General features: G+C 42.4%; 1 protein-coding gene across 1 annotated transcript; it reads right to left on the bottom strand.

Moving 5' to 3' along the window:
- Positions 1–710: 710 nt before the first annotated feature.
- On the bottom strand, positions 711–23,418 carry SLC36A3 (solute carrier family 36 member 3; the record flags this gene model as incomplete). The annotated part of the gene is made up of 10 exons (XM_080804918.1): positions 711–979; positions 4,069–4,238; positions 6,668–6,834; positions 7,215–7,313; positions 9,826–10,044; positions 11,087–11,171; positions 14,469–14,564; positions 17,208–17,296; positions 19,660–19,750; positions 23,279–23,418. 10 exons carry the CDS (start codon positions 23,416–23,418, stop codon positions 711–713), a joined length of 1,425 nt encoding a protein of 474 aa, XP_080661044.1.

Below are 23,418 nucleotides of genomic sequence, written 5' to 3'. Positions count from 1 at the left end.
AATGTGGCTTGCTAGATGGCAAACATTTTGATTTTCACACAGGTTGTTGAAGGATAAATTCTTTTTTTCACTTTCAGAATGTTGTATCTAGATGAACCCTTAACAACCAATTCATCCAGTCCCTCATTTCATAGATGGGAAAACTGAGACAGAGAGAGGGAGGAACTTGCCCAAGATCCCTTGGGAAATTAGTGGCAGAGCCAAATAGTTGGATAAAATTACTGATAAGTTCTGTTTTTGTCCTGTCTGTGACTCTTCCACTTAGAAGAATATTCAAATAGAAAACCCCACTTTCCCAGCATATACTTCTTTAAATCTTATGCTTTAAGGGAAGCAAATGTAGGAAAAAAAATTGTTTTTTTCTCTAGAAAAGAAAAAGCTTTTGCATTTACATTCATGCTTGGTCTGTTTCCAGGGATATCATGGGCAAATGGCATCCCTTTTCCCAGTACATGAGGTTGGTGGTACAAATGGTTGAATGCGGTTTTGGTTCATAGGTATAAAAGACCTCCAAAGAAATCCAAAACCAAAAAAGGCATAGTCTGAGAGGTATGAGTACTGACTTGTGTCATGTACATTTCTCATGGAAAGATAAAGAAGCCGCTAATTAATATAGAGATGTTGGGGTTTGATGAATGTATATAACATCCACAGTGGAAGTCAAGTTGGGGATAGGAGGAAGGGAAAGCTATTAGAATAAAAATAGATAATTATGCATAGACACCTGTGGAATTGGTTATGGAATGGTTGATGGGTTGGATCAACTCATAGAGGGCTTGGTATGTTCCAAATACACACCCTAAAAGGCCCAGGATGCTGATCATGACATCCTTTGCAATGGTGACACAGCTCATGTCTTCAGCATAAAAGGTGATGAGCTCCAGGAGAGGTGGGATGATGAGGGCCAGGGCACTGCTGCTCACAGAGCCCACAAAAGAGATGACCAGGTCCAGGCGGGGGATGAGGATGGCTGAGACACCTGCAGAGAGAGAAGAAATTTAGAATCCCTGATTGTTCCTGCAAGAGAGAAGTTCAGAAACCAACCATTTCTTTGGAGCCTTATAATCCCACTGATGCCAGACCATTTTGGAAATGTGGGCAAGGGATCCCTTGCAGATGAGAGCAAAAGGTCAGGCACTGTGGTTCTGGATTCCCCCCTCTGTTTTAAAGACCAATATAGATGCTCTTCTTTTATGTTTTATCTAAAACATAAAAGAGGAAGGGCTCCTCTACCACCCATCTACTATCTCCTTCTCATTCAAGAGATGGGGGAATCTAGAGCTCTAAGGAAATGGGATGTGGTCAAGGTCACAAATTCTCTGAGATGAGAATCCATTGAAATGTGTGTCTAAGGCCCTTCCACTCTTCGATGCTGCATCCCTTGCATATGAAAGAACTTGTATACATCATAGCTGCTCTTACTCAGACACTGGATCTACTGCGAATTTGTACTACTCTACAAAATACAGCCACTGTCTAGAAGCAAGAATGACTAAAAAATGGGAGATGGCTTTGTTGTCAGAATCTGAATGACTTGTTTTCCTACTCCTGGAATGATTCTGGTAACTAAAAGGAACATAAAACATGAAGACAGCAATAGGCTGCTCCCTCCCCATCTCATCTAAAACACCATGGTCTTAAATCTCCATCTTTCATACAGATGATGAACAGACATCATGGATATTCTAGGGGATTCCAATTTCAATAATGTATGAGTGAATAACTATACCACATATATGATTTCATTTCGCACAACTGTATGATTTTCCTATGAACAAATTAGGGAAAAACTGTCCACAAATGCACTCAAACTAGCCTGCTGGATTTGAAGAAGACCTCACCGTTTTCTGAAATTGCTGCGACACATCTACTCAGAGAATGAGAGAGACTCATCAACTCTTGCAGTTGAGAATTCGTCACCCCTCTGATGGGATGGTCAGGTCCACAGCTTTTCCTTCTCAGATATTTAATGAATTGCTTACTGGAGGAAGCACAGAGAAGAATCTGTCTCTTCTCCAGGAGACCTCACACTGACCGGGCAGAGAAAATATTTTAATGGAAAGCTGTAATACAAGGCAGTCTGGATGAGTTTTCTAGAAAGATCTTATCTGGTGATATCAACCCACTGCTCACAGACCTTCTATGGCTCCCCACTTCCATCTCCTTAGCACAAGGTCTCTGACAACTTGGGCCTTGTCAGGTGCTCTGGCTTCATGTCATATCACTCCCCATTACTTTCAGTTCTTCCAAGAGGCCGTAGGTAAGTACTTGCCTCAGTTCTGTGCACAGCCTCCTTCCTAATGTGGTTCATTCTTCACTTCTCTATCTATCTTTTACTTATCTCTTAGGTCTTTTAAAAAATTTTTTTTTGCATTTATTTGAGAGAGAGAAAGAAAGCAAGAGGGAGCACAAGCAGGCAGAGGGGCAGAAGGAGAGAGGGAAACAGACTCACTGCTGAGCAGGGAGCCCAATGTGGGGCTCCAACCCAGAACCCTGGGGTCATGACCTGAACCAAAGGCAGATGCTCAACCAACCGAGCCACCCAGGCATCCCTATCTTTAAGGTCTTAACTGAAATATCACTCCACTGGAGAGGACTCCCTGATCCAGCCTTGGCTTAAGTATAGGACCTTCCAATGTGCTCTCAGAGTATCCTCTTATCTTAACCTTCATATGGTACCTCATTACATACCATCTTACCATTCATCACAATGTGTTGTAATTATTTCCTTGCATATATTTCTTACACAACATGTCTTCTTTATTATTCATTATTGTATCTCCAGTGCTTAGCACGATGCCAAGCATACAGTAGGTGCTCAACAAATGACTGCTGAATGAATGAAAGATAATGGAATTGACTGCTGAATAAAGGAGGAGGAAGTGGTCATCTGGCATGTAACAGAAATAGGGCCTGTCATTAGACGGTCAGCTCTGTGTAGCACTGCCTTCCCTGATCTCAAGTGGCCTGAACCTGTGTACAGGTTTTCTCTTCAACTTAGATCCTTCCTATTAGGAATGACCTCAAAACAATAGAGCTGCAGGTCCCTAGTGTCCTGTTACAGACCAGAAACTCTATAGTACCTTAAACCAGCAGGTGTGTTGTTTCTGCTTCCAGAAATCCATTTATGTGGCGCATAGCATCTGATAGCATGTTCTTCTGGGGGAAGACTCCAACAATTACACAGTTTCTCCTGACCTTGAACTGAAACTTCATTTCCTCAACTTTAATCTCCAACTCCTGGAATCTTTAAGACTAAATTTTCTCTCTCTTGCATATATACCATAGGTGTTTGAGGACAGATAGAGAAGTTCCCCAGGCCTTCACTTCTCCAGGCAAAATGTCCCTAGTTCTTTCCCTCTTTCCTCATGGGGCACCTTTTCTGATGTTCTTCCTCAGGACAAGCTTCAGAGAAAAAAGTCTCCAGCCCTGTTCACACCTACAACAGTGCCTAATGTAGAATGAAAGAGTGAATCAATGAATGAAGGAAGCATTAAGGAAGGAAGATAGGAGGAGGAGAGGAGAAAAGATTGCACCCCAAAAAATGATCGCCAAGACTTTAACAAATCATCCCTTGTTTTCTCCTACAGTTGAAGGCCACTTTATGATAGGGACTTGATCTTACTTTGTAATAGAGGGCAATATGGCACACGATGGAAAACAGACTTAAGTGCTATATAACCGATGCTCAGTTCCCAGCTCTGTCACTTAGCAGCTCTATGATTTGAGTGTGTTACCTAAACTCTCTGGGCCATCGTTCCTCCAGCTGGTAATATTATGTTGCTAGGCTGTCATGAGTATAAGGCAATGTCAGTATGGCACCTGGCATCTGGCAGGCACAAAGGAGTATGATTGAATGAATGGTACTTCTTTCTCCCATAAACCTGTCAATGGATACATTCCATGTGTAAGCCCATTTTTCAGATAGAAAGTTGAGGTTCAGGAAGGCGAAGTTATCTTGGCCAAGGTCCAAAGAAGGTAAGTGGCAGAGCCAGTGATAGTGGGGTAGATGCCAGGGTGACTAGCAGCCATAGCTTTGGAGAAAGAGTGCCCTTCTATCTTACTCACAGGTCAGACAGACCAAGGCTGTGCGGACAGACAGGTCTATTAAGAGTGTCCAGCTCTCTGACACCTGGGAGATGACGAAGGGGATGATGATTTCGGCTGGGACATGGAACTGGAGGGCGTAGGTGAAGAAGATGCCGATGGAGTACATCAGCTTGACCGACTGGTACAGCCTGCAGACAGACGGATAGGACGTGAAATTTGATGTGGCTCCTGGGCAGGGTCACTCAGGACTCACTCAATGCTCGGAAACTGGTACCTATCACTGAGTTACAGAACTGGCTCAGGCTTGACCTGCCATCAGAGCCACCCAGGAAGCTCATTAAAAGTGACGTTCCTGGATATTCTGACTCATTAGGCCTGTACAGTCTCAGGCACCCGTGCCTTTTATTCTTTTACTTTCTTGAAAAGCTCTATTTATATAGAGTAAAATTCCTAGTTCAAAAGTCGTAGAGTGAAAAGCTTCCCTCCCACCCTTGATTCCCATTCTTCTTTCCCTAGGCTACTCCTCTAAGAATTTTCCTGTAACCGTTTCAAAAATAATCAGTGTATAAAAAAACCTTACACTGAATATAGGTACACCTACACACATATCATAGCATCCTCTACACACAGGTGAGCTCCATTTCTGTTCATTAAATATTTCTTGGAGATTGTTTATCAGTACACATAGATTTGGCTCTTCTTTGTAATAGATGCTTGATATTCCAATTGCATAGATACACTCTAATTTTTTTGAACCAGTTCCAGTTAATGGATATTTAGATTATTCCCAGTCTTTTGCTAGTAAACAATGCTGCAAAACATATCCTGCTGCATAGTTATCTGTACACATTTAGCATACACCCTGAGAGGTAAAAATGCTGGCTGAAAGTACATGTGATTTGAACTTAGGATAGCTACTGACATATTTCCCCTTCGTTATCCTAGCTTATTGGAAAGCTTGCTTCCCGGCATCTTTGTCAAAACACAATGTGTGAATGTGTGTTGGTCTTTGTCATTCTGGTTTTTTTTCCCCCAGGCATTTCTATTATTATGAGGGAAACGAAGTATTTTTTCAAATATGTAAAATGCCATTTAGAAGATTTGACTGTGAACTGTGGGCTCACGCCCATTTTTTCCTTGGGTTTTGGGTCTTTTTCTTATTCGGAAGGGGTATTTGTCTAAGGCTCCTCTGGGGAATCTGATCGCCAGCCAGGTTCAGAGCCAATGTGAAGTTTTCATGATACCTTATGCCCACGTGTTCCAGCTGAGACTCCCCAGCAAGGAACGTGCCCTGCCCAAGGTAGCCAAAGGCAGCCTGAGCGGCCCAGAAAAGGAAGAGCATATTAGAATGATATCTTACTTGCATAAAGAAAGTTAAGACTTCAAAGAAATTCCACATTATTACCCCACCTAGTCATTACCACAACACAATGAGGTGGGTGGGGCTGGTGGTATTTTTCTTATTTTATATCTGTGGCCTTGTGGGAATTGAAGACCCTACCACTCTACTCGCCTCTGCACGTAACAAGGACAAGAGCTAATACTTGACAAATACTTACTGTATGCCGGGCACTTTTCTTTTCCTTTAGCAGGTTCATGGTGAAGGGCATGATTCACTGCCCTTTCTGTAAATGTTTTGATTTGACACTGGAGGGAGTGGCTGTCTCCTCATTCTGTGTTCTTGAGTGGGGATGGTGCAGAGCCAAGCCCCAGCCTCTCCATAATGGACATGTAGCATGAGCATAGAATTAAGCATTTATGTGTATTCAGCCAGTGAAATTTTGGAGTTGTTTATTACTGGAGCATAACCAATCCTATACACATAGGCATTAGGGTTATCCCCATTTTACTGATGATGGAAATGAGGTCTGCAAAATTAGGTAGCTTGTCCAAGCTCACATAAGAACCAGGATGCAAATCCCTTTACTTAGCTTTAGAACCTGTGCCCGTCAACACTTGGTTCTACTGACTGCTGAGTTGCAATGCACTCACTATATACTGTCAGAATAATGTAACAGCTAACCCTTGATGAATGCTGTATGCCAGCCACCAAAATGTTACCTGGATGAACAAATGGGTGAGTAAATGAATGAATAATCAAATGTAAGAACTCCAAACTAAATTCCAGCTGGGGCATAACAATGGCAGCCTAGGTGCATTTCTGGAACTGGGGGCCCGAGTAGTGGTCCATCTGCGAGACCCTTGATCATTATTCTGGAGTTACACTTTTTGTTGTTGCTGTTTGTGTTTCCCAGACACTCCCAGATCATTCTGTTTTAGGGTCTTTGAACCATAGAGTCAGACAGGTTCAGTGTCAAGTTTCAGTTTCTCACAAACAAGGTGAGGTGGGAGAGTTCTATACAGCCTTTCCAAATAGCAACTTCCTCGTCTAGTGACTGGACTTGATGAAAATCATGCTAACTCATAGGGCTGTTGTGAGAGCTTAACCAGATAATGCACAATGCCTACATTATCAAACCCACATGTTATCATCTCACCAAAATTGGCAGTTAATGTATGGTGCTAGTGACAACCTAAAGGAATGTCACATTCTGTTGCTAAGACTCAGATCCCACGACTCTAGTACCCTTGTCACCACAGGCAGGCAGGGACATACCAGCAATTGGGCAAGTTGAGGGTGATGCTGGCTTGGGTGTTGGACCCAAACTTCATGTAGCCCAGTGTCCCCAGGCAGATGTAGAGGATGATGATAAGGGACATGCCCAAGTACAGAACAAAAGAAAACTGTTGTGGATGCTTCATCTGATTTTTGAGAGGCAGAACCTAAAGGTTAAAGGAGATTGAGAAAGAAGAGGTAGTCAGAAGCGTGGCCCCTCGGGAAGGAGCAGGCTTCCCCTGCAGGTACAGACATCCTTCTCTGGGTGGCCCAGGGTCAGGAATGGCCACACTCTTTTTTATTTTCTTCCATTCTCGATTGCCAGGAGTGCCCTACTCTGGCTGGACTAACGAGTACATTTGCAATCAGTCTTCAAGGCTTAGTGTGGTGCATGGAGGAGTTGGTGACCAGGATGGGTCCTGATGTTCCCCTCCACCAGGAGAAGATCATATCCTGCACTTCTCATAAATATTTTAAGACACCTGGAACAACTGGTTTCCCCAGAGGGCACCATGGACCCTTTATGCAAACCCCACATCCCTCTTACCACACCGACGCCTTCAAATGTGAAGATGGCTGTACCAAAGAACAGTAAGAAGGTCTTCCAGCTTTTCATCAAGGGGAGGCTGCCGGGATCTGGAATCTCCTAAAAGGAAGGAGAAGAAGGGCATTTGTTTTGCCATGGTATTGTAGTCATCCTCAAACTTTTCCTGGTAGAAAATTGGTCCGCACCTGCCATCACGAGTGTCATGAGCATCCGTGAAGTAGCTAGAGCTGAATCAGACTTCTTATCTTTAATAAGTTCTTGGTGGGACAGCGCGCCTGGGTGGCTCAGTGGGTTAAAGCCTCTTCCTTCTGCTCAGGTCATGATCCCAGGGTCCTGGGATCGAGCCCCGCATCGGGCTCTCTGCTCAGCAGGGAGCCTGCTTTGCCTCCCTTCCTCTCTCTCTCTCTGTCTGGTTCTCTGCCTACTTGTGATCTCTGGCTGTCAAATAAATAAACAAAATCTAAAAATAAATTAAAAAAAAAATAAAAAGTTCTTGGGGGCACCTGGGTGGCTCAGTCGATTAAGCATCCAAATTTTTTTTTTAAGATTTTATTTATTTATTTGACAGAGAAAGAGAGAGAAAGCATGAGCATGGGAAGTAACAGAAGGAGAAGGAGAAGCAGGCTTCCCACCAAGTAGGGAGCCATCATGGTGCAGGGCTCCATTCCAGGACCCTGGGACCATGACCTGAGCTGAAGGCAGGTACCCAATCAGCTGAGCCACCCAGGTGTCTAAACATCCAACTCTTGATTTCAGCTTAGGTCATGATCTCAGGGTCCTGGAACTGAGCCCCATGTTGGGCTCCACACTCAGTGGGGAGTCTGAGACCCTCTCCTTCACCCTCTGCCACTCCCCCTACTCATGTTTTCTTTCTCTCTGTGTCTCAAATAAATAAATAAATCTAAAAAAAATTTTTTTTAAAGTTCTTTCTTTTTATTGTGGTAAATTATACATAGCATAAAATTTATTATTTTAAACACTTAAGTGTACAATTCAGTGGTGTTGAGTACATTCTCATCGATGTAAAACACCGCCCATCTCCAGAAGGTTTTCATCCTCCCAAATTGAAACTTTGTATCCATGAAACAATAACTCTTTATTACCCAGCTCCTTGTCACCCCTATTCTACATTGTTTCTATGAATTTGAGAATGCTAGGTACCTCATAAAGTGGAATCATATAATCCCTGTCCTTTTGTGGCTGGCTTATTTCACTGAGCATAATGTCTTTAAGGTTCATCCATGTTGCAGCGTAGATCAGAAGTTCATTCCTTCTTCAGGAGTGCTTTTCATGTATTTACCACATCTTTACATGTGGGCAAAGTGGGACCCAGGGAGAAGGGAGTTGCCTGAGGCAACTTTGCAAGATAGAGGCCTAGCATGGGTGAGAATTCAGGTTTCCTGTCTTCCCACTCTCCAGTGCCTCTTTCTCATCACTTCTACTATAGTGGCAACATGCATGCAGAGAGAATGGTTATTTTAATAGACTCCTGTGGCAGAATATTGGCTCCTTCCCAAAGATGTCCTTGTCCTAGTCCCTGGAACCTTTGAATATGTTATATTAGATGGCAAGGGAGAATTAAGTTTTCCGACTGAATTCAAGTTTCTAATCAGCTGACCTTAAAAGAAGGAAATTATCTTGGGTCATCTGGGTGGGTCCAGTGTAATAACAAGGGTCTTTAAAAGCGGAAAAGGGGATCAGAAAAGAGAACTAGAGATATGGTGGTGTGGTACACACTTAGCTTTGCATTGCTCACTTTGGAGATGGAAGGCAGCCATAAGCCAAGGCATGTGGGCAGCCTCTAGAAGCCGGAGCAGGCAAGAAAACAGATTCTCCCCATAAGCCCCAAAAAGAAACTCAGCCCTGCTGACACCTTGATTTTATCCCAGTGAGACCTCCAGAACTGTAAGATAAATTTGTGTTGTTTTAAAAGGCTGGATTTGTGATAATTTGTTACAGGAGCAGTAGGTAACTAATATAACCCCAAAGATTTTCAGATTCAAAGAAATGAAGCTATAATGGTAGAATTTCAGGGTTTATGATAATAACAAACCATGGGCTTGGGAGGCAAACCGGTAGAAATTAGTGAAAAAGTTACTTTCTGTTTATCAGTTTCCTTGTCTCTAAGCTGAGTACTTACAAAATATAAAACATATAAAATAGTATCACTGGAAAGAATCAATGAGTAAATATATATTGAGAACTTGATACCTAGTAAATAAAATTTCTTTATCATGCATGTATCCCTTGTCAACCTACCACTGTTACAACTTTTGTTGGTTCTTAGTTGAGGTTTATCTCCCCAAATGAATGCGACCTCCATGAGAGCAGATATGCCACCAGTTTCACTTGCCACTGAATCCCAGTGCCTTGCACCATGCCTGGATCACAGAAGGTATTCAATAACTAATTGTCAAATGACTCACTGTTATCCAGCATGACGACAATGATGATGATGTCAACTAGCTCTCACAGCTTGTGGGGCCAAAGTGCTCACAGATGTCACTTTAGCTCAGAGCAGGTCACCTTCCTCACCTTCACCTGCCCATAATGATACTAACCTTTCCCAGGTGTCTCAGAACCCCTTCTGCCGTCGATTTTAGGCACAGACCTGTATGATATACTCAAAGATCAGAGCCATGCTCCCCAGGGTGGTGACGTTGGCCAGCATCGAGAAGATGGACAGCAGCCTGAGGTTCTGGATAAACACCAGCAGGACCACGAAGGGCAGGATTGTCAGCATGTAGAAGCGAATGTCCAGGATGGGAGTCAGCACCAGGATCTTCCTGGGTTGGCAGTTGTTGGAGGTCATGTGGACTTCTTCTACCATCTGATGTATTCATAAGGAGGGGCAGTGTAGTTAGAATTGTCAGATTAAATACAAAAGGCCCATTTAAGTTTCTTTTCAGATAATTAACAAGTAACTTTTTAGTCAGTATGTTCTAAATATTCCATAGGACATATTCACAGTAAAAAAACAAAAACAAACTTGCTGTGTTTATCTGAAATACCAATTTAACTGGGTGTTGCACATATATACATATGTATGTGTGTATATATATACACATATATATACACACATACACATGTATATACACACATACATATGTATACACACACACACACACACACACACAAACACACACACACACACATATTTTTTCCCCAAAATCTGGTAACCCCAACTGTGGCGCCCATGACTGTGACAATAAGAAACCCTTAGAATCTTAAAATCTCCTTTTGTCATCTAACCCAACCTCTTCTTTCCTGTCAAATGGTTTCCTTTCATATAGTCAGAGAATGGAAGCTGATTACAGAAGGATGTCTTCTCTAACTTTAGCTAGTCCTAAAAGCTAGAAAAGCTCTGAGCAAAATCCATCTGCTTGAATATTTCATCTACAATACTTGCCATAGTTCTGGCTGTTCGAATGCACAAAACCAATTATGCCTCCTCTATCCATGAAGCCAAGAAAGAACGCTATGACTGATTCATAATGCCTCTTGGTAAAGCAATGAGGGCAAGATTGCAGCTTATTTGTCTCATATTTAATCAGTCATTTTCTACGTGACAACCCTGAGATACCTACAGTGAATTCCAGCAATACTTTTCAGGCTAAAAATTCTCAGTGATTTCTGATTGGACGTGATGGCAAGCCTCTTTTCCATCCTGGCTACATTCCTCAGATGTTGCTTTGGCTTCTCAATAATCCTCTTAACAAGTGACAGGACTGAGAGAACCCCCATGTAGACTGATCAGGAATGACAAATGAAACCATTTCCCCCCACTATACTGAACACTATACTTTTGCTAATGCAGCCCTAGCAGCGGGATGTCTGCTTTTCTCCCACTTTGCCCAGAAGATCCTCTTCACCTGTTGCAAGTTGTCTGCCATAAACATAAAATAAACGCTGCAGAATCCCAGTTGGGTAGTGATTAATAAGAAGCTGACAGTGTACCTGAAGAGGAAAAGAAGAGACAGATAAAGGGAGAAGACAAATTACTTCTTAAAATGTATTTATTTTTATTTTAATTTTTATTATTATTATTTTTTAAAGATTCCATTTATTCATTTGACAGAGATCACAAGTAGGCAGAGAGAGAGGAAGGGAGAGAGGAAGGAAAGCAGGCTCCCCACTGAGCAGAGAGCCCGATGTGGGGCTCGATCCCAGTACCCCGGTATCATGACCTGAGCCAACGGCAGAGGCTTTAACCCACTGAGCCACCCAGGTGCCCCTATTTTTATTTTTTGAAATGATTATTTCTGTTGTTATTATTTTTAATACTCTGCTACATTTTTTTTTACATTGAAAATTTTCAAGCCCACAGAGACAATTGAAAGACTGGTGTAATTAACATTTAAATATGTCCTTGAACTAAATATGCCAACTGTTAACTTTTGGCCCTAACTGCATTATATAAGTATGGATTTGTATATGAATGCATGTATTCATCCCCTCACACGGGCATTCTTTTTCAGAACCACTAGAAAGTCAATTGCAGATATCATAATACTTCAACGGTAACTCCCTCAGCATATCCCTCTGGAGACTATGATCCAGAAAATCGACCTCAATGTCCTCAAATATATAGTCCGTATTTTAAATAACCCAACTGTCTCCAAAATATCTTTTAAGCTATTATTTATTTTTTGGATTCAGGATCTAATTGAGGTTTCTATATTGCATGTGGCTATATCTCTAGTCTTTATCCATGTAGACCAGCCCTGTGAACATCCACATTCTTTGATTTTCCATGACATTGGCTTTTGGGGGAAGAATTCAGGACAATTGTCTTGTAGAATGTCCCACACTGTAGACTTGGAGGATTGCTTCCTCATGATTAGACTCAGGTAAGTATATTTGGCAAGCATACCACATAGGTGATATTTGGTACTTTTTCCATCATATTGGGAGGCCCATGCTGTCCTGTGGCTCCTCTGTGATGATGACTGTCAGATGATTGTAAATGTAAATTTACATTGTAAATGCATATTTAACCTCGTTATAATCTGGAAGTAAAGCTTTGAGGTGGCATGAATATCTTGTTCCTCTCCAACCAAGGGTTTTGACATTCATTGGTGATCCTTGTCTGAATCAATTATTTCATCGGTGACAGAGTGATGGTTTTCTCATTCTATCTGGCATTTTTTCTGTATTTATCAGTTGGTATTTAAGAAAGATATATTCTTCCTCTTTTGGGGTATCACCAAAAAAACTCACTCTAATTTTTAAAATTTAGTATATTATACTCCATTATTGTCATTATTCTTTTGTATTCTTCAATTGTCCCAAAATTGGAGATGCATTTGTTGTTTAAAGGAACAAAAATATGATCCATTTAGATGAAATTGGATGTGTTCAGGGTAGTATAGCCTTAGAGCAGTGGTTTTCAAAGATGGGGTGCAGTACCACTTGCATCAGAATTACCTGAGGTTTATGCAAAAAAATACAGATTCTTGACTCTTGTATCAGCCTTTGAAATCAGAAGCTCAGTATCATGTGAGACCAGAATAGAGATGTTTTCTCTCTTTATGATGGAAAGTTTTAAGCATATACAAAAGGAATGACAATAATCCATTACTCCTCACCTGCCAATCCCAGCTTCAACAGTTATTAACTTTTTGCCAGTCCTCTTCTATCTCTCCCTTTACCCCTACCACTCACATGCTTGTTTGTTGGAGTATTTGTAGCAGACTAGAGAATTTAAGGCAATTCATCTGTAAATAATTCCATACACAACTTTAATGGATAGGGACTTACTATATATAGATCTCCAAAATGCCATTATCGTCCCTCCAAAATTAGTAATAATTTCTTCATATCATTTAATAACAGTCCATATTCAGATTTCTCTAATTGTCTTAAAAATATCTAACTTACTGCTGGTTTCGAAACAAGTCTATACATTGCATTTTGTTATTACTACTACATCTCTTAAGTTTTTAAAACTGCTGCATTCCCCTCGCTCTGCTTTCTTTTTTTTTCCTTTGCAATTTTTAACCATTTAGGGGGTATTGAAGATACCAATTTATCTTGTAGTATGTCCCACTTCCTTGATTTGGTTGATGACTTCTTCATAATGTCAGTTAATGCATTTCTCCATACCCCATGTTTCCTGTAAACTGATATTAGATCTAGCAGCTTGACTAGATTGAAGTTCTTTATTCATCTCTCTGGCAAGAATATTTCCAGGGTGATACTCTGTACTCCCTACTGTATCCCATTATAAGACACATTGTGTCTGGTTATCCTGTGTCTAGACATGAGATGCTATGATTAATACCTGGGGTTGGGTGGTGTCAGTGTTTTCTTCCTATATAAAGTCTCCCAATGACTTTTCACCTCATGACTTGAGCACCCATTGATGATTATTGCCTACATCAGGCTCCCACGTATACCTTAGCACACTAAAAATTACAAATCATTGTTTAAAATATGTTCCTAACTCTTTTTCAGTTACTGGGCCTCTCGAGAAATGGTACAGTGTAACGGGGGGGGGGGGGCTAGAAGTTCAGGATTCTAGTTCTTGCTCTGCCACTAAATTCCTATGCGACATTGGGTAGCTTTATTGCCCTATTTGGGTACTATATTTCGCCATTGAATAGGCATGGATATGGTGGTATCTAAGGACCCTTCCTACCCAAAAGTTCTGTTCAGCAGTCATCTGAAACACAAGCCTTGGTGAGAGAGGATGAGCATTTGTATCATTCATTCATTATTGCCCCATGACCTCACTTGTCTGATAATCACATGAAGAAAGTCAGACTGACACACTCCTGTTTTGTGTTTGGTGGGATGAATACAGGAGGGGAAATCTATAGTGATTGTATTGTGATTATAGTTGACTAATAAATCCCATATTTCTATTAAATGACAAAAAGAAATAACCAGGTAGATCTTTATGTCCCAGCATGGAAAGAAATTAGAGACATATTATTAGATGAAAAAGCAAATTTCAAAAAACAGAATTCTACTTAGTGTACAAGAAAATGCTAAATGAAACTTGTATTTCCACTTACACATGTATATTCATGTACTTGTAGAGATAAAGTCTAGAAGAATATTTACTAACTAGGTATCAACTGTTATTTATAGGATGAAGAGGGGCTGGGGATGGAGAAATATATTGTTGGTTGGCTTGTAATAACAATGTATTCATTTAACCCTGTAACTAGGAATAATGGAAGACCAAGTGAGGATTATTATTGTTCTTACTATTCCCACCACTACTGCTACAACATTTATGAGTACTACCTTCCCCACACCGAGTGGGTCCTCAGCCAGGCGTTTGGGCAGGTTTCCAGGCTGTACATCATGGCCTCTCCATAGTTGACAAAAGTCTTTTGCAATCTAGGGAAAGGGCAAGCAATGTACAACTTAAAGCATTTTTGTTAAGGGTATACTTTACTTCCAAAGTGAGTAATTATTATATATTTGTGTGTTAGCATGAAACATTCTGGAAATTTTCTAGCAGTGGTATTAACAAGATATTTTATAATACACTCTAACAACTTTCAGGAGACTGCCTTTTTTTCTTTTTTGGAGTTGTCTTCTTAAGCACTAATATTTAAGTGAAAAAAGATTTTTAAGGAAACGGTAGCTTTGTCTTAAGTCTACAAACCAGGAAAGAGGGGTCATGAAAGGTGTGCAAACCTAGTCAGGGGGAGGAGGAAGTAGAAAAGGGAGTTTAGGTATGACCAAGCCAGTGACAGTCTTTTCTGGACTTTATTCCCTCCTTCTCAAATGTTGGAACATTTGAGATACCTGCCCCAGACTGGGTCCCATGCAAACGTGGTACTTAGGCTTCTGCCAAGCACCCCTGTAGGATGTGACACGTAAGTTGCTGTCTGTCTTGTCCCTCTGCCCTGGATGGCCCTTCCTAAGGGCAGGGAAAACCTTACTGAAGAACCACCTGTGAGCTGGGAGCAGCAGCAGGGGGCCAAGAGATGGACCCCACCTGCTCCCTGAGGGACGCAGCTGGGGATGGGAAGGAGACCCGGACTTGGGTCTTGGGTTAAAATCCCAACACACCCCCCTTCAGATGGCTGAGAGGCCTTGAACAAGTCTCTTTAGACTTCTGAGCCTCAGTGCTTTTCACACACCATCTGGGTTTGGGGGAGAAGATGGTGACTGATGAATGTGGAGACACTGTTGGAAATATGGCATAATCCTTCTGTTTTTATTATTGTTCATTATGCTGGGCACTCCCATATACATGAGGTCATCACATTGCATTGGAGTGGTAAATTTATTAGTCTGAGGGTTACGAATTCAAAAACTGCGGGGCATGAGGTATCAGTGATATGGGGAGAGGGGCTGGTGTACCACAGAAGGGGGAAGAGTAGAGACTGTAGCAAGCCCCTGGGACACATCCTGTTCTAAGAGGGATCGACCGGGACTCGGTTCCCCCTTAGCGATGAGCAATGAGACCCCAGAGCTGCCAGATTATCTAACTGGCAAGGAGAAGGTGAAGTTTGTTTTTTTCCTAATGTGAAATCTCCAGGTTTTTAAACATAGGCTAAAACAAAACGAAACAAAAATTGTGAAGCTCTTAGACCATCAGTCTGTAAACTCTATATTAGAAAAAAAAAAAAAAAAGAAAAGAAAAAACAACTCATTAAAAAAAAATCAGGGGGCACCTGGGTGGCTCAGTCAGTTAAGCCTCTGCCTTCAGCTCAGGTCATGATCTCAGGTTCCTGGGATCGAGCGCCGCGTCAGGCTCCCTGCTCAGCGGGGAGTCTGCTTCTGCCTCTGCAGTCTCCCCACTCAAGTTTATGGTCTCACTCTCTCTCTCAAATAAATAAATAAAATCTTTTTTAAAAACCAGGAAAAGGCTTATCATGGCTTAGGCATCAGAAATCTACAAGGTGATATCATTGTCCCAGCAAGAGATGTGCAGAATTGTTGGAGTGGGTCCCACAGGCCTTTGAATACCAGCTCTGCCACTTCCTAGCTGTGTGACCCTGAGCAAGACATTCAGTTCACCTAGATCTCAGTTTCTTCTTGTGTAAGATGGGGATAATAATAGCGCCTGCTGTACAAGTTTACTGTAAGGAGTAAATAAAAGAAGGCTTCTAAAGCTCTGGCCACGTACCTCGCACATGTAATTGCGCAGTAAATTTAATTGTTGAATGAATAAATGCTCTTACAAGTGTTTTTGTGAGCTGGAAAGTGCCCTACAAGTTAGGTGTGACTGATGAGTACTCCAGACACACCTGTTTGGGTTTGATAATTTGGCTTTAGGAGGAGTTTCTTTTACTCTCTCTACTTTGACCTATGGGGAGTTTCTGCATATCAGCAAGGACCCCTCTGGATTTGTGTGGCTCAGGAACAGCTAAGGGTTGTACACAGAAAGCCACCGGCCAGTCGGCTGTAAGGAATTACTAGTCACCCATAAATTGTCAGTTTGTAAATCTGCAACTCTCAGCATTGTTCGCCTTCATTGCATTTGTCTTCTCTTTCAGGAATTTCTTTAGTGTTGGAGTTTCAAAAATGGAAACACTGAGTATTTGTATGTATGCTTTATCAATGACCAGAGCCATTGTGAATTATTCATTTCAACTACGGTTTTTGCTTTTACTGAATTGTCCCAGAGAGGGTTTCCCTGGCCCAAATTGCCCTTCCAAGGTATGTGTCTTGGAGTTGGGGGGAGGGTGGTTGTAAGGGGAAAAGAAGGACATCCTAAGTATCATGCATACTCATGGTAGTTTCTAGAGCACGCTTGCATCTTTTATCACCTTTGATCTTTCCAGGTACAGATATTTAGAGTCAGAGGGTGCAGGAACTTGACAAAGTCATCCAGCAGGTTAGTAGAGTGGGGCCGGGACCGAGGAGTTTCCCGTTGGGATTGTATCCCCATCTCCAGCACTTCTATAGAATCTAGAGCAGTAGGTGCATGGCTGGAGAAGCGGCTCATTAAGTGGGTCAGTGGCCAAAGGAAACTCAACACAGACGGGGCCTGGCACTGGGGGGAGAGAGAAGCAGGATTCTCACCTCTGACCAAGGTGATGGGCGCAGTTCAACAGGATGACCATGCAGTGCACGGTGAGGATCCCAATGGCCAGCAGGCTGATAGGACCCACCTAGGGGGGAAAGAGGGGTGGGGACAGTGAGCCATACATTGATCATTCCCATAACTGGTCCTGTCCCAGTCTGGGTGCTAGGGTGTCCCCCTCATGATAAAGCTGCCCCTGGGTTGGAGGTCCTTGCCTGAATGTCCTTTTGCCCCTAGACAGTCTAGTCCGAATTGCCCTTTTTAGCATCACTGCAAAGTAGCTGCCCAGTCTCTGCTAGGGTACTTCTCATGACTAGCCCACCACCTCCACAGACAACCCACGTCTTTCCTCATATGCCTTGGGTTCTGCCTTCTAGATCCCTCGTTCCTTCTTCACACCCTAGCCCTCACCTCCCTCAAGATACTGGAAGACCAAGGTTTCTCTTAGGACTTGGCTCTCTTCTTCTAGTGTAGAGTTGCCAATGGGGACATTAGCGATATTTTGGACCAGATGATTCTATGTTGTGGAGGCCCTCTTGTGCATTGCAGGATGTTTGGCTTATTCGTTGGTCTCTATTCAAGCCGCACTCCCTCTCCCCATGAGTTGTGACAGCTGAGAATGTCTCTAGACACTGTAAATGTCTTGGGAGGTGTGTGTGCGTGCAAAATTGTCCCCAGTTGAGTATCATTGCTCTAGTATGTCTAATTTGTCATTAACCCTATTATTTTTTAAAGACTATATATTTAAGGTGTACAACATGACAATTTGACATATATATACAGAGTGAAATGTGTACTCCAGTCAAGCTAATAAAACTATCTTATTCTCACATAGTTTCCATTTTTGTGTGATGAGATTAAAAACCAGAACTCATTATTAATCCTAATCTCTCAGATATGATCAGAGGGGCATAGAGGAAACAGGGACTCCCTCACCTCCTCTGTGCTGGTCACTTGTGCCTTTATAGATGTGATTTGATGGAACATTATCACAAAGTAACAAATGAGAGATCAAGAGCACCACTAAATTTCACTAGAACACAGCCTCCCTATAAGAGATACTTCCTTTGATCTTGTTTACTTCTACATTTGCAGGGCCTAAGGACGCACATAGTAGGTGCTCAGTATGTACTTCTCAAATGAACCATGTCAGAAGTTCTGGTGGGAAATGGAGGGCAGAGAAAATATCGAATGGCTCTTAGGAAGCAAAAGTCAGAGGGCAAGAGAGCTATCTTCAAATACCACACAGGCAAAGAGTTTGGCTGGGGGCCATGTGGTAATAATACTCCTCAGAGGTTCTAGAACCCTGAGGATTCCAAAGGTGGAGAGTCTCATCTGTGGGTTGGAACTGCCTCAGACTGCAAGTCACATCAGAAGAAGCCAGAGTTTTGATATGCCTTCTTTTGACATGTGGGTCCCTTACCAGGCCTGAAGAGGAGGAGAAATTAGCATCATCTAAATGGAAATCTTTGGTATCAATTCAGTTCAATAGACATGAATTGGGACTTCCTGTGTGTCCGTCTCTACAGCAGGTATTGTGAGGAGGTGTAAGAATGCATTAGAGAGTTCCTGCCCTCAGGACTTTCAGGTAAGTGAGGAAGGTAGGTATTCTAACATATTATCTCATCTTTGTAAGAATTCTGGGTGTGGTAGATATAAGTTCTAGAAAAACACAAGGGGAAGGTGGCATGAATTTTAGCAGGAAACAGTAAAGTTTCACAGAGGAGGCAGATTTCAAAAGACAGAAATGAGGGAGAAGGAACAGTAGAAGGCAAGAGCTAGAGGTGGGATGAAGTGGGGTGTCAGGGGATGGGCGAGGCACAGCCAGCCTCAGTATGAACCAAGAGGCAGTGCTCACATGCCTGCAGGGAACAGGCTGCTAAGGTAAATGAATGAAATGGGCTGCTTACAGTTCTAGGGAGTGGGAGGGCTGTGATGAAGCAGATTGAGTGCCAGTATGTGAGTGGGGGGGGGGGGTCTTTAAGAATAGTGGTGGGTGGGGGAATTGGAGGAAGGGGGCCAAGAGGTACAAACTTCCAGTTATGAGATAAACAGGTACAACATGATGACCACAGTTAATACTGCTGTAGGGTATGCCTGAATGTTACAAAGTATATGATAAATTTTATATATATATTTCTCCAAACTTATTGTGGTAATCATTTTGCAATAATGTATACCAAGTCATTATGTGGTACACCTTAAGCAAATATGGTACTATATGCCATTTATATCTCAATAAAACTGGGGGAGGGAGAGTAATAGCTTGTCCCCTCTAGGAGCACTCCATTTGGTTCCAGGCTGGCTCTGGTGGATTGATGCCAAGAGGCACATTTCCTTTTGCAGAGGGTACCCACAAATTGGCCATTGATAATGCAGAGGCCTTAGGGGTCCACTGCCCCTTCCCCCCAAATGGGTAAAGCTAGTTTCCATTGCACAGGTCCCTCTTACCAATAAGCCGGCATTTTTCATGGCCAAGGGAAGCCCCAGGAGCCCTGTGCCAATGTTGCATTTTAATAAATGGATCAATGTTTGCATGATCCTGTAGGGGGAGAGCAGGGAGACAAGAGGTTATGTTAGTATACGGGAAAGGTGACCCAAAGCTCAGATTCCTTTCAGTATCTCCAGAACCCTCTGTTGGGAAGAGGGACAAAAACCAGATGAAGTGGACCCTGTAACAGCTGATCCAGGGCTGGTGCTAGTTTAGGTGACCCAACAAATATTTAACACACAATAGGCTCTAATGAAATAATTCACAGTTGCATTCACCCAATGATTTCTTTCACAACTTATTCACTCACATAATATTTATTGAGACCTATTAGCTGCTTGACATTTAGAGGAACGATGGAAAAACTTAGTAGTAATTTTCTCAATTTCTAGAGTAATTATTGATGCCAGGTCATGTATTAATTTCACTCACTAGAAAGAACATAACTTCTCACGACATATGGAGTATTTACTGGTTCTAGTTCTCTCCATCCATTGACTTAACCAACATTCCCCAAACTATTCCATGCTCTGCATTGGATACAATTTGATAATAATTGTTATCATGCATACAGAATGCTTACTACATGCCTGGCAGGGGGCTGGGTACCAGGGTTGTAAACACCCTCCACGCCTGTGCTAGCAGTTCCTGCCCAGGTACCACCCGTCCATTGCGAAGGGGGAAGGGGGCACAAGATCCCGAGAAGAGAATCAAGAAAGAACTGAAATGAAAAGCTGAGTTCAAGAGCAATGAACTCAAAGGTAAGGAGCACTGAGCTCTGAGTTCTAGTTCTGCCATTAACCTCTGAAATTTGGTCACTACTTTGGAAAGACCCTTAGCTGCTTACATTTTCTGCTTCTTCATCTGCCAAAAAAGAGAAAGAAATAATAAAAATAAATAAATAAACAAACAAAAAAAGATTCCAGGACAAAGGAAAAAAGAAAGAGAGAGAGAGAGAGAGAAAGGGAATAATTCTTGCCCTTACTTCCAGGGAAGTGGTAAGAATCCAAAGAGGTAATGACAATAGGAATCCTGGAACCATGAAGCGCAGCTAAGAAGTGAGGCATCATCACCACCGCCATCACCATCATCACCATCCTCTTCATCTTCAGCATCACTATCACCTTGGTCTGACCTTATGGTGCTCGCCTGCTAAAAGGACTCCTTGAAAGGGGAAGCAGAGCTGGGATGAAGGCAAGTAAGGGCTGGTTTAAGGAGGTAGAGGTGTCCCCTCCTCCTGGAATAAAAGGGACCTTGAGGAGGCCATTGGAGGGAACTCCATGTGCAGTCTTAGAACTTTCTAGAGGCAGACTGCCTCGGTCACAGAGTGAGTCCCTTAGAGATGGTGTTCAGATCTCCAGGTCTTTGTCCCATAGGTTAGGGAGTTAGAGCTTTGTCCAATTTTATAATCCAATACTGACCTGGGAGAGGGTTGGGGCTGAGAGAACAGGGTAGGCCCTTGGGGCCCCCCTGACTTTCTGCATCTTCATTAATTTGGTCTATTCCCCTGAGGATGGGGGTGGGCACCTGCTGTCCCTTCACTGCCAAGAGGACATTTATGACTTTTATTTCTTGATCACTGCAATTATTGGAAAATATGTTAAAACAAAACCAAAACACTACTTTTTATGTTTTGTCAATTTCTTAGTAGTAATTTCTCTAAGACATGTGCTCTTCTCCCCCCTTCCTGCCTTCCATCCTTCCATTTCTTACTTCTTGCCTACAGCAGCGTCTTGTCCAAGTTGAATCAGATCTCTTGAAAAAGGTGAAACCAACTTTGGAGAAACTGGATGCCCTAGCTAACAGCATTATAGATCAGGGCCTTGGAGAGTAAAAGCCATGTTGGGGTTTAAAAAAAAAAAACTTTATTTTTCTTTGAGAAATGATACATTACTATTGTAAAATGAAATACCCAAATTCCACTAATTGGAAATAACCACTGTTAGCATTTTGACTAGCACTTCTCTGGGCATTTGTTTGTTTTTAAAGGTACACACTTTTACACATGCAGAACTATTATAATACTGTATCCTAAGTTAATTTTCTTTACGAATGGTGTGTCCTACACATTATCCACAGATTTCCTTCAGCACCTGTAAAGGCCATATTGCATTCTACTGTATGTATGTACCATACTTTATTTAAACAATGTGTTACTGTTTCCAAATCATCAATATTATAACCAGTACTTCAGTAAAATTATGCATACCTGTTGTTATCTCATTAGGAAAAATTCCTAGAAGTGGTGTTTCTTGATCAAAGAATGTATTTATTTATATCTGTACTTAAATAATACCTAAGTAACACAGAGTATGAAATTCAAAAGGTAGAACAAAAACAAGAACCAGAGGGGCGCCTGGGTGGCTCAGTGGGTTAAAGCCTCTGTCTTCGGCTCAGGTCGTGATCCCAAGGTCCTGGGATCGAGCCCCGCATCGGGCTCTCTGCTCAGCAGGGAGCCTGCTTCCTCCTCTCTCTCTCTGCCTGCCTCTCTGCCTGCCTCTCTGCCTACTTGTGATCTCTGTCTGTCAAATAAATAATAAATAAAATCTTAAAAAAAAAAAACCAAGAACCAGAAAACCTTATTAGTAAATATACATCATTCTGCCTCTAGGTCTCCCCATTCTCTCACTCCAAAGCAGCCACTGCTGCCGACTCTTGTGTGTGTGTATGTAGGTGTGTACTTTCAAAGGAAGCATATGCCAAGTCAGTATTTGTGTGTTTTATATAAACAGGTTTTAAGGGACGGCTGGGTGGCTCAGTCAGTTAAGCCACTGCCTTTGGCTCAGGTCATGATCCCAGAGTCCTGGGATCAAGTCCCACATCGGACTCCTTGCTTGGCAGGGAGCCTGCTTCTCTATCCACCTCTGCCTACTGCTCTGCCTGCTTGTGCGCTCTCACGCTCTTTCTCTCTCTCTGACAAATAAATAAATAAAATCTTAAAAAAAAATAAATAGCGGTTAAGATTTGACGTACATTACAACGTTGCCATTTGGAAATGTACCCGTTTAATTCTTCTTAGAAGAACGTGAGTGAGGGTATTTCCTGACATCCTTATCCACCCTGGGTATTGTCATTTACAATCTTGTTATGCCCAGGGCTATTATCGGATCTAACTGGCAGTAAAGTTCTAAGAAAAAGTTCCATGTGTCTGAGTTTGTAGTAGTAGAAATAGGGACATGGGGCTAGGAGGTTACCTTTTGTTTCCTGGGTGGGTTTGCAGGAAGGAGGGAGGGAAGGAGAATAACAGGAATGAATAAAGCAGATGCAGAAAGAGAGGAAAGCGGTCTGAAACTGCGGAAGAGCATGCAGCCCGCCTGCGATAAAAACTCTTCCTAGAATCAAGCTCATGTTGGGATGCCTACTCTATTTGGGTTCTCTGCAAAAACTAGGAGACAGGTGTAATAGTACAGAGAGCCACACAGATGAACCTTCTTAGATTTGGCTTTCTCATTTCCTCCACGCATCTGCTGTTCAGTGAGGCTAAGAGTGTTAGGAAGAGAGAAGTAGGCAGAGGTGGCCCAGCGCTGTGAAGGCAGCAGCGCTTGGCCTCGGGTCTGGAAGGGCAGCGCGGTCACTTACGATAATCCATTGGCTTCCTCAGCAGGATAGACGTTCTGCGAAGCAACACCGCTCCTACTCTCTGAGAGTGACTTGGACCCGTCGTCCAAGGAGCTGGGCTCACTGTTGAAGTCCTTTCCAAGCAGTGACGTCTTCAACAT

This window comes from Martes martes (genome assembly GCF_963455335.1).
Source record: "Martes martes genome assembly, chromosome: 5".
Taxonomy (NCBI): Eukaryota; Metazoa; Chordata; class Mammalia; order Carnivora; family Mustelidae; genus Martes; species Martes martes.
Note: the sequence above shows the minus strand (reverse complement) of the source record. Positions and strands in the feature narration are given on the sequence as shown.